General features: G+C 48.1%; 1 protein-coding gene across 2 annotated transcripts in view; it reads right to left on the bottom strand.

Moving 5' to 3' along the window:
- Positions 1-9,630: 9,630 nt before the first annotated feature.
- LOC134349853 (F-box/WD repeat-containing protein 7-like) overlaps positions 9,631-12,070 on the bottom strand; it is a 239,931-nt gene continuing 237,491 nt past the window's right edge. For both annotated transcript variants that reach the window (XM_063054804.1, XM_063054805.1), the window contains one exon: positions 9,631-10,319. In XM_063054804.1, coding sequence (XP_062910874.1) covers positions 10,051-10,319 — 269 coding nt within the window. In that variant the 3' untranslated portion in view covers positions 9,631-10,050. The remainder of the gene's footprint in view (positions 10,320-12,070) is intronic.

Below are 12,070 nucleotides of genomic sequence, written 5' to 3'. Positions count from 1 at the left end.
GGAAAAAATGAGGAAGGTGCACGACATGTGTATTCCAAAAATGAAGAAATACTCAAATGGTAAAATAGTACAACAATGGCTGACAAGGGAAGTCAAAGCTAATGTAAAAACAAAAGACAGGGCATACAACAAAGCAAAAATTAGTGGGAGGGTTGGGAGGTTTTTAAAAACCTTCAGAGAGCAACTAAAAGTCATTAGAAGGGAAAAGATGAAATATGAAAGCAAGCTAGCAAATCATATCAAAGTGGACAGTAAAAACTTTCTCAGATATGTTAAAAATGAAAGAGAAATGAGAGTGGACATAGGATCGCCAGAAAATCAGGCAGGAGAAGTAATAACGGGGGAGGAGGAGATACCTGATGAACTAAATGAGTACTTTGCATCAGTCTTCACTGTGGAAAACACTGGCAGTATGCCTGATGTGTGAAGGAAGAGAAGTGGGTGCAGTTACTATTACAAGAGAGAAGGTGCTCAAAAAGCTGAAAGACCTAAAGGTACATTTGCCTCCCAGGTGCCAGGGTCCAGGATGTTTCAGATTGCATCCACGATATCCTGCAGTGGGAGGGAGAACAGCCAGAGGTCGTGGTACATACTGGTACCAATAATAGGTAGGAAAAGGGAAGAGGTCCTGAAAACAGACTACAGGAAGGAAGTTGAGAAGCAGGACCACAAAGGTAGTTATCTTGGGAATACTGCCTGTGACATGTGACAGTGAATATAGGAATACAATGAGGTGGAGGTTAAATGCGTGGCTGAGGGATTGGAGCAGGGGGCAGGGATTCAGATTTCTGGATCATTGGGACCTCTTTTGGGGCAGGTGTGACCTGTACAAAAATAACGGGTTACACTTGAATCCCTGGGGGACCAATATCCTGGTGGGGAGGTTTGCTAAGGCTACTGGGGAGAGTTTAAACTAGAATTGTTGGGGGGTGGGAACCGAACTGAAGAGACTGGGGAAGAAGTGGTTGGCTCATAAATAGAGAAAGCTTGGAGACAGGGTGTGAGGGAGGATAGGCAGGTGATAAAGAAGGGACGCGCTCAGAAATGTTTGAGATTTGTGTATTTTAACGCAAGGAGTATTGTGAACTAAGCGGATGAGCTTAGAGCGTGGATCAGTACTTGGAGCTATGATGTGGTGGCCATTACAGAGACTTGGATGGCTCAGGGACAGGAATGGTTACTTCAAGTGCCGGGTTTTTAGATGTGTGAGCCACGGTGGCAGGGCCGCTGGCACTCAGTCTGGTTCTGTGGTGCTGAAGGGTGGGACAGAGAAGATGAGAGCTGTCATCACTGGAGATTCTATAGTCAGGGGAGCAGACAGGAGATTTTGTGAACGTGAGGACACCTGCATGGTTTGTTGCCTCCCGGGTGCCAGCGTCCGGGATGTCTCTGACCGGGTGCACAACATCCTGGTATAAGAGGGAAAGCAACCAGAAGTCGTGATACATGTTGGTACCAATGACATAGGCAAGAAGAGGGATGAGGTTCTGAAGTGTGAGTTTCGGGAACTAGGCAGAAAGCTGAAGAACAGGACCTCAAGGGTGACGTTCTCAGGATTGTAAAGCCAGATCTAACATATAGAGAGGCTTTGAGGAAAGAGAAGAAGAATAGACGGTGTAAAGGTAGTAAGGTAGAAGGGCTGAAGTGTGTGTACCTCAATGCAAGAAGCATCAGGAACAAAGGTGATGAACTGAGAGCTTGGATACATACATGGAATTATGATGGCCATTACAGAGACTTGGCTGGCACCAGGGCAGGAATGGATTCTCAATATTCCTGGATTTCAGTGCTTTAAAAGGGATAGAGAGGGGGAAAAAGGGGAGGAGGGATGGCATTACTGGTCAGGGATACTATTACAGCTACAGAAAGGGTGGGTAATGTAGCAGGATCCTCTTTTGAGTCAGTGTGGGTGGAAGTCAGGAACAGGAAAGGAGCAGTTACTCTATTGGGGGTATTCTATAGGCCCCCTGGTAGCAGCAGAGATACCGAGCAACACACATAAAAGTTGCTGGTGAATGCAGCAGGCCAGGCTGCATCTATAGGAAGAGGTACAGTCGACGTTTCGGGCCGAGACCCTTCGTCAGGACTAACTGAAAGAACAGCTAGTAAGAGATTTGAACGGGGGAGGGGGAGATCCAAAATGATAAGAGAAGACGGGGGGGGGGGGGGATGGAGCCAAGAGCTGGACAGGTGATTGGCAAAAGGGATATGAGAGGATTCTGGGATAGGAGGTCTGGGGAGAAGGAAAAGGGGGAGGGGGGGAAACCCAGAGGATGGGCAAGGGGTATAGTCAGAGGGACAGAGGGAGAAAAAGGAGAGAGAGAAAAAGAATGTGTGTATATAAATAACGGATGGGGTACGAGGGGGAGGTGGGGCATTAGCAGAAGTTTGAGAAGTCAATGTTCATGCCATCAGGTCGGAGGCTACCCAGATGGAATACGAGGTATTGTTCCTCCAACCTGAGTGTGGCTTCATCTTTATAGTAGAGGAGGCCGTGGATAGACATGTCAGAATGGGAATGGGACGTGGAATTAAAATGTGTGGCCACTGGGAAATCCTGCTTTCTCTGGCGGACAGAGTGTAGGTGTTCAGCGAAACGATCTCCCAGTCTGCGTCGGGTCTCGACAATATATAGAAGGCCACATCGGTAGCGCCGGACGCAGTATATCACCCCAGCCGACTTACAGGTGAAGTGTCACCTCACCTGGAAGGACTGTCTGGGGCCCTGAATGGTGGTAAGGGAGGAAGTGTAAGGGCATGTGTAGCACTTGTTCTGCTTACAAGGATAAGTGCCAGGAGGGAGATCAGTGGGGATGGATGGGGGGAACAAATGGACAAGGGAGTCGAGTAGGGAGCGATCCCTGCGGAAAGCGGGTGGGGGGGGAGGGAAAGATGTGCTTAGTGGTGGGATCCCGTTGGAGGTGGCGGAAGTTACAGAGAATAATATGTTGGACCTGGAGGCTGGTGGGGTGGTAGGTGAGGACCAGGGGAACCCTATTGCTAGTGGGGTGGTGGGAGGATGGAGTGAGAGCAGATGTGTGTGAAATGGGGGAGATGTGTTTGAGAGCAGAGTTGATGGTGGAGGAAGGGAAGGCCCTTTCTTTAAAAAAGGAGGACATCTCCCTCGTCCTGGAATGAAAAGCCTCATCCTGAGAGCAGATGCGGCGGAGACGGAGGAATTGCGAGAAGGGGATGGCATTTTTGCAAGAGACAGGGTGAGAAGAGGAATAGTCCAGATAGCTGTGAGAGTCAGTAGGCTTATAGTAGACAACAGGAATTCTGCAGATGCTGGAAATTCAAGCAACATACATCAAAGTTGCTGGTGAACGCAGCAGGCCAGGCAGCATCTATAGGAAGAGGCGCAGTCGACGTTTCAGGCCGAGACCCTTCGTCAGGACTAACTGAAGGAAGAGTGAGTAAGGGATTTGAAAGCTGGAGGGGGAGGGGGAGATGCAAAATGATAGGAGAAGACAGGAGGGGGAGGGATGGAGCCGAGAGCTGGACAGGTGATAGGCAGAAGGGGATACGGGAGGATCATGGGACAGGAGGTCCGGGAAGAAAGACGGGGGGGGGGGTGACCCAGAGGATGGGCAAGAGGTATATTCAGAGGGACAGAGGGAGAAAAAGGAGAGTGAGAGAAAGAATGTGTGCATAAAAATGAGTAACAGATGGGGTACGAGGGGGAGGTGGGGCCTAGCGGAAGTTAGAGAAGTGAATGTTCATGCCATCAGGTTGGAGGCTACCCAGACGGAATATAAGGTGTTGTTCCTCCAACCTGAGTGTGGCTTCATCTTTACAGTAGAGGAGGCCGTGGATAGGCATGTCAGAATGGGAATGGGATGTGGAATTAAAATGTGTGGCCACTGGGAGATCCTGCTTTCTCTGGCGGACAGAGCGTAGATGTTCAGCAAAGCGGTCTCCCAGTCTGCGTCGGGTCTCACCAATATATAAAAGGCCACATCGGGAGCACCGGACGCAGTATATCACCCCAGTCGACTCACAGGTGAAGTGATGCCTCACCTGGAAGGACTGTTTGGGGCCCTGAATGGTGGTAAGGGAGGAAGTGTAAGGGCATGTGTAGCACTTGTTCCGCTTACACGGATAAGTGCCAGCAGGGAGATCAGTGGGGAGGGATGGGGGGGACGAATGGACAAGGGAGTTGTGTAGGGAGCGATCCCTGCGGAATGCAGAGAGAGGCGGGGAGGGAAAGATATGCTTAGTGGTGGGATCCCGTTGGAGGTGGCGGAAGTTACGGAGAATAATATGTTGGACCCGGAGGCTGGTGGGGTGGTAGGTGAGGACCAGGGGAACCCTATTCCTAGTGGGGTGGTGGGAGGATGGAGTGAGAGCAGATGTACGTGAAATGGGGGAGATGCGTTTAAGAGCAGAGTTGATAGTGGAGGAAGGGAAGCCCCTTTCTTTAAAAAATGAAGACATCTCCCTCGTCCTAGAATGAAAAGCCTCATCCTGAGAGCAGATGCGGCGGAGACGGAGGAATTGCGAGAAGGGGATGGCGTTTTTGCAAGAGACAGGGTGAGAAGAGGAATAGTCCAGATAGTTGTGAGAGTCAGTAGGCTTATAGTAGACATCAGTGGATAAGCTGTCTCCAGAGACAGAGACAGAAAGATCTAGGAAGGGGAGGGAGGTGTCAGAAATGGACCAGGTAAACTTGAGGGCAGGGTGAAAGTTGGAGGCAAAGTTAATAAAGTCAACGAGTTCTGCATGCGTGCAGGAAGCAGCGCCAATGCAGTCGTCAATGTAGCGAAGGAAAAGTGGGGGACAGATACCAGAATAGGCACGGAACATAGATTGTTCCACAAACCCAACAAAAAGGCAGGCATAGCTAGGACCCATACGGGTGCCCATAGCTACACCTTTAGTTTGGAGGAAATGGGAGGAGCAAAAGGAGAAATTATTAAGAGTAAGGACTAATTCTGCTAGACGGAGCAGAGTGGTGGTAGAGGGGAACTGATTAGGTCTGGGATCCAAAAAGAAGCGGAGAGCTTTGAGACCTTCCGGATGGGGGATGGAAGTATATAGGGACTGGATATCCAAGGTGAAAATAAAGCGGTGGGGGCCAGGGAACTTAAAATCATCGAAAAGTTTAAGAGCGTGAGAAGTGTCACGAACATAGGTCGGAAGGGATTGAACAAGGGGTGATAAAGCAGTGTCGAGGTATGCAGAAACGAGTTCGGTGGGGCAGGAGCAAGCTGAGACAATAGGTCGGCCAGGACAGGCAGGTTTGTGGATCTTGGGTAGGAGGTAGAAACGGGAAGTGCGGGGTGTGGGAACTATAAGGTTGGTAGCAGTGGATGGGAGATCCCCTGAGCGGATAAAGTCGTTGATAGTGTGGGAGACAATGGCCTGGTGCTCCTTAGTGGGGTCACGATCGAGGGGTAAATAAGAGGAGGTATCCGCGAGTTGTCGCTGTGCCTCGGCAAGGTAGAGGTCAGTACGCCAGACTACAACAGCACCCCCCTTATCAGCGGGTTTAATAATAATGTTAGGATTAGTGCGGAGGGAGTGGAGAGCAGAGCGTTCCGTGTAAGCGGAACAAGTGCTACACATGCCCTTACACTTCCTCCCTTACCACCATTCAGGGCCCCAAACAGTCCTTCCAGGTGAGGCATCACTTCACCTGTGAGTCGACTGGGGTGATATACTGCGTCCGGTGCTCCCGATGTGGCCTTTTATATATTGGTGAGACCCGACGCAGACTGGGAGACCGCTTTGCTGAACATCTACGCTCTGTCCGCCAGAGAAAGCAGGATCTCCCAGTGGCCACACATTTTAATTCCACATCCCATTCCCATTCTGACGTGTCTATCCACGGCCTCCTCTACTGTAAAGATGAAGCCACACTCAGGTTGGAGGAACAACACCTTATATTCCGTCTGGGTAGCCTCCAACCTGATGGCATGAACATTCACTTCTCTAACCTCCGCTAGGCCCCACCTCCCCCTCGTACCCCATCTGTTACTCATTTTTATGCACACATTCTTTCTCTCACTCTCCTTTTTCTCCCTCTGTCCCTCTGAATATACCTCTTGCCCATCCTCTGGGTCACCCCCCCCCCCGTCTTTCTTCCCGGACCTCCTGTCCCATGATCCTCTCGTATCCCCTTCTGCCTATCACCTGTCCAGCTCTCGGCTCCATCCCTCCCCCTCCTGTCTTCTCCTATCATTTTGCATCTCCCCCTCCCCCTCCAGCTTTCAAATCCCTTACTCACTCTTCCTTCAGTTAGTCCTGACGAAGGGTCTCGGCCTGAAACGTCGACTGCGCCTCTTCCTATAGATGCTGCCTGGCCTGCTGCGTTCACCAGCAACTTTTAGGCTTATAGTAGACATCAGTAGATAAGCTGTCTCCAGAGATAGACAGAAAGATCGAGAAAGGGGAGGGAGGTGTCAGAAATGGACCAGGTAAACTTGAGGGCAGGGTGAAAGTTGGAGGCAAAGTTAATGAAGTGAATGAGCTCAGCATGCGTGCAGGAAGCAGTGCCAATGCAGTCGTCAATATAGCGAAGGAAAAGTGGGGGACAGATACCAGAATAGGTTTGGAACATAGATTGTTCCACAAAGCCAATAAAAAGGCAGGCAGAGCTAGGACCCACATGAGTGCCTTTAGTTTGGAGGAAGTGGGAGAAGCCAAAGGAGAAATTAAGAGTAACTTTTAAATAAGAGTCTTATTTCAGTGGTTGGCAAATTGATGAAGAAGCTCCTGAGAGGCAGGATTTATGAACATTTGGAGAGGCATAATATGATGAGGAGTAGTCAGCATGGCTTTGTGAAAGGCAGGTCGTGCCTTATGAGCCTGATTGAATTTTTTGAGGATGTGATGAAGGTAGAGCAGTAGATGTAGTGTACATGGAATTCAGCAAGGCATTTGATAAGGTACCCCATGCAAGGCTTATTGAGGAAGTAAGGAGGCATGGGATCCAAGGGGACCTTGCTTTGTGGATCCAGAACTGGCTTGCCCACAGAAGGCAAAGAATGGTTGTAGATGGGTCATATTCTGCATGGAGGTCAGTCACCAGTGGTGTGCCTCAGGGATCTGTTCTGGGACCCCTACTCTTAGTGATTTTTATAAATGACCTGGATGAGGAAGTGGAGGGATGACAGAAAGGTTGGGGGTGTTGTGGATAGTGTGGAGGGCTGTCAGAGGTTACAGCAGGACATTGATAGAATGCAAAACTGGGCTGAGAAGTGGCAGATGGAGTTCAACCCAGATAAGTGTGAAGTGGTTCATTTTGGTAACCACAATGATGGCAGAATACAGTATTAATGGTTGGACTCTTGGCAGTGTGGAGGATAAGAGGGATCTTGGGGTCCAAGTCCATAGGACGCTCACAGCAGCTGTGTGGTTTGACTCTGTGGTTAAGAAGGCACCCAAGGCATATGGTGTATTGACCTTCATCAATCGTGGAATTGAATTTAGGAGCTGAGAGGTAATGTTGCAGCTATATAGGACCCTCGTCAGACCCCACTTGGAGTACTGTGCTCAGTTCTGGTCGCCTCACTACAGGAAGGATGTGGAAACTATAGAAAGGGTGCAGAGGAGATTTACAAGGACGTTGCCTGAATTGGGGATCATGCCTTATGAGAATAGGTTGAGTGAACTCAGCCTTTTCTCCTTGGAGCGACGGAGGATGAGAGGTGACCTGATAAAGGTGTATAAGATGATGAGAGGTATTGACTGTGTGGATAGTCAGAGACTTTTTCCCAGGGTTGAAATGATTGCCACAAGAGGACACAGGTTTAAGGTGCTGGGGAGTAGGTACAGAGGAGATGCCAGGGGTTAGTTTTTTACTCAGACAGTGTTGAGTGTGTGGAATGGGCTGCCGGCAAAGGTGATAAAGGTGGATACAATAGGGTCTTTTAAGAGACTTTTGGATAGGTACATGGAGCTTAGAAAAATAGAGAGCTATGGGTAAGCCTGGTAATTTCTAAGGTAGGGACATGTTTGGCACAACTTTGTGGGCTGAAGAGCCTGTACTGTGCTGTAGGTTTTCTATGTTTGTATTATTAGTGAAGTGATGAAAATAGAACATATGGAACATAGAAAAGTACAGCACAGTACAGGCCCTTCGGCCCACAATGTTGTGCCAACCCTTAAACCCTGCCTCCCATATAACATCCCCACCTTAAATTCTTCCATATACCTGTCCAGTAGTCTCTTAAATTTCACTAGTGTACATGCCTCCACCAGGCAGTGCATTCCACGCACCAACCACTCTCTGAGTAAAAAACCTTCCTCTAATATCCCCCTTGAACTTCCCACCCCTTACCTTAAAGCCATGTCCCCTTGTATTGAGCAGTGGTGCCCTGGGGAAGAGGTGCTGGTTATCCACTCTATCTATTCCTCTTAATATCTTGTACACCTTTATCATGTCTCCTCTCATCCTCCTTCTCTCCAAAGAGTAAAGCCCTAGCTCCCTTAAAATGTAGCAAGAATACGAAGAGTTAGGGCATTATTAGTGAAGTGATGTGCTTCCTGGCATTTTTTAAATTTAAATATACAGCACAGTAACAAGCCCCAAAACCTTCTGGCCCAATGAGCCCCCACAACCCAATTGCACCAATGTGACCAATTAACAAACTAACCCATGTATCTCTGGATTGTGGGAGGAAACTGGAGCACCTGGAAGAAACCCACAGAGTCACAGGGAGAACACACAGTACAAATTCCTTACAAGCAGCTGTGGAGGGGAGGAATCCTGCTGTATCTCTCTGTGACTGTAGCGAAGGTCTGAAACTCTGAGCCACTGGCTGCCTGCACTGGGGACGTGGATTAGTTTCCAGTTCAAGCTTAATTGTCATTTGACCATACATGAATACAGCCAAATGAAACAATGTTTCTCCAGAGTCAAGGAAGTTGTCTTGATCTAGCTCATCTTCCACAAAACACTGGAGGGCAATATCCCCATTTCAGTACGGATTCCAGCATGTCCATCGAGGCCTTGGCTCTCTCCCACTCTGCTTCAGTGTCTGTTCTTCGGGGTGTCTGCAACAGGTGACACCACAGCATGAGGGCCTGGTCTGCACAACAATAGAGGCAACGCAGCACCCACCATTGATCGCGCCAATGAACCAGTGAACTGGGCTTGAGGTATTCTTGCGATCACAAGAAAAACACCTAAGACAATCACTTGCACTGTTGTGGGAACCGTGCATTGCTTCTACACAACAAAGGTAAGCAATTAGTCCAGGCAACAACATGGTACACAACTCCATCACTATTGAGCAACTCGCTATTGGGGTGTACCTGCAATACTTGGATGTTCTTAATATCCAACAATGTCTTTCAATTGTAAAACAGGTTTAAAGGACAAACAATTACACCTTTGTCTGGACCCCAAGAGGACGCTGTGATTATGTGCGATACCATCTTACCAAAAGAGGCAGCACCAACCAATCTTTATTTCAATGTTTTTTCCCCTCTTTTTCAATAAAGCACAGCATTTATAGCTTACTGCTGTTGCTTAAATCCCAAAGGTTTATGCAAGATGAGTGGGGAAGGTAAGGGATAGTGAAAACCTTATACATGTTCACACACATACACACACCATTTACCATCATCCTCTCTCTCACACAAGTTTCCACACACTGCTACACAATTTCACTATACAGACATAGTTAAGGACGCTTTACCTCATTGTCACATAGATACACTTTTATATAATATACAGATAGAACCATTTTATGTACAAGTTTCTGTTTCTAACAATTTTGGCAAGTCTCTAAGGTGTCTCCAAGTGTCTCGTCTTCGAGACAGATGGATGTCCTGTGATGGCTCAGTTCTAAGGTGCTTTAAGTATTTCCCAAATTGCTCCCCGCATGAGTGCTATAGGCTTGCAACGGCAGACCGGCTGGCCCCTCTCCGGAGGGGCACCACTACCCCTTATGGGGTTGCTGCAGATCCACCTCTGGTTTTCCCCCACAAGGTCAAGTCTTCTTTGGCAAACTGGAATGGACAGCAGGGAGGTTGACGCAGCTTGCTGCTTGTGGTCAGGGGTCAGGAGTGCATAGCAGCACACCACCTCACAAACTACCCTCACTTCATGTCCACGTCGAAGTCCAGCACCAGCAGCTTCGTCTCCTCTGTACCATTCCGACTGCCCACTGCACAAATTAGCTTTGTCTTAGAAGCTCGGAGCCGCCACACAACACCGCCACTGCCGCCACTCTCAAGTGCCACCAGATTGCGAATGAATTCGCCAGTTTTGAGGTCCCATAATTTAACTGTCCCATCGTCCGAGCTGGTGACAACAAACTTCTGGATGAACTGCAGGCAGGTAACAGCACTCTGATGTTTGTTCGGACCTATGATGGGAAACAGAATGGGTGTGCATTGAGAAGTTGAATTTCACTCGAGCCTGAATCATTCTCGAGCACTGATACAGTCCCAACCTCCTCACACCAGTGAACGCCTCCCCTAAAGTTCACACCTGAGCAAGACATGGGAGCGAGCTCCAACAATGATGCCCTAAAACAGCGGATCACAGCCCTATTACCAAGGGTCAGAACGATTCTGGCTATTAGTGAAGACATAGGTCCATCAAGTCTGCTCTGCCATTTCAGTGTGGCTGATTCATTTCCCTCTCAACCCCATCCTCCTGCCTTCTCCCTGTAATCCTCACACCTTGACTAATCAAGAATCTATGAATCTCCACATTAAATACGCCCAATGACCTGGCCTCCACAGCCGCCTGTGGCAACGAAGAGAATGTAGAACAGTAGAGTAGAGGAACAGGCCCTTCAGTCCACAATGTTGTGCTGAACCAATTAAATTAGTAAACCAATAGCCAATTAGACTAATTTCTTCTGCCTCCATATACTTCCAGTTTCCTCACATTCATGTGTCTACCTAAAAGTCTCTTAAAAGTCCCTAATGTATTTACTTCTACCAGCGCCCCAGGCAGCCTCTTCCAGGCACTCACCACTCTGTTTAAAAAACTTGCCCCTCACATCTCCTTTAAAATCACCCCTCTAATGTCAAATGGATGCCTTCTCATTTTAGTCATTTCAACCCTGGGAAGAAGATAGAAACATAGAAAGCCTACAGCACAATACAGGCCCTTCAGCCCACAATGCTGTGTCCAACATGTACTTAATTACCTAGGGTTACCCATAGCCCTCTATTTTTCTAAGCTCCATGTACCTGTCCAGGAGTCTCTTAAAAGACCCTATCGTATCCACCTCCATCACCGTTGCCAGCAGCCCATTCCACGCACTCACCACTCTCTGAGTAAAAAACTTACCTCTGACATCTCCTCTGTACCTACTTCCAAGCACCTTAAAACTGTGCCCTCTCGTGTTAGCCATTTCAGTTCTGGGAAAAAGCCTCTGACTATCCACACAATCAATGCCTCTCATTATCTTATACACCTCTATCAGGTCACCTCTCATTCTCCGTCACTCCAGGGAGAAAAGGCTGAGTTCACCCAACCTATTCTCCTTAGGCACATGAAGGCAAGACAGCGGCTATACTTTATTCCGAGTTTGAAAAGATTTGGCATGTCAACAAACACACTCAAAAGCTTCTATAGTTGTATCGTAGAGAGCATTCTGACAGGCTGCATCACTGTCTGCTATGGAGGGGCTACTGCACAGGACTGAAAGAAGCTGCAGGGGGTTGTAAATCTAGTCAGCTCCATCTTGGGCACTAGCCTACAAAGTACCCAGGACATCTTTAGGGAGCAATGTCTCAGAAAGGCAGCATCCATTATTAAGGACCTCGAGCATCCAGGACATGCCCTTTTCTCACTGTTACCATCAGGGAGGAGGTACAGAAGCCTGTAGGCACACACTCAGCGATTCAGGAACAGCTTCTTCCCCTCTGCCAGGTTCCCAAATGGACATTGAATCTTTGGACACGACCTCACTTTCTTTTAAATATACAGTATTTCTGTTTTGGCACATTTAAAAAAAAATCTATTCAACATACGTAATTGATTTACTTGTTTATATTTTTTCTCTGCTAGATTATGTATTACATTGAACTGCTGCTGCTAAATGAACAAATTTCACGTCACATGCCAGTGATAATAAACCTGATTCTGATTTCCAATCCA

Source organism: Mobula hypostoma, chromosome 7 (genome assembly GCF_963921235.1).
Source record: "Mobula hypostoma chromosome 7, sMobHyp1.1, whole genome shotgun sequence".
Classification (NCBI taxonomy): Eukaryota; Metazoa; Chordata; class Chondrichthyes; order Myliobatiformes; family Myliobatidae; genus Mobula; species Mobula hypostoma.
This window is presented reverse-complemented; position numbering and strand designations above follow the sequence as displayed.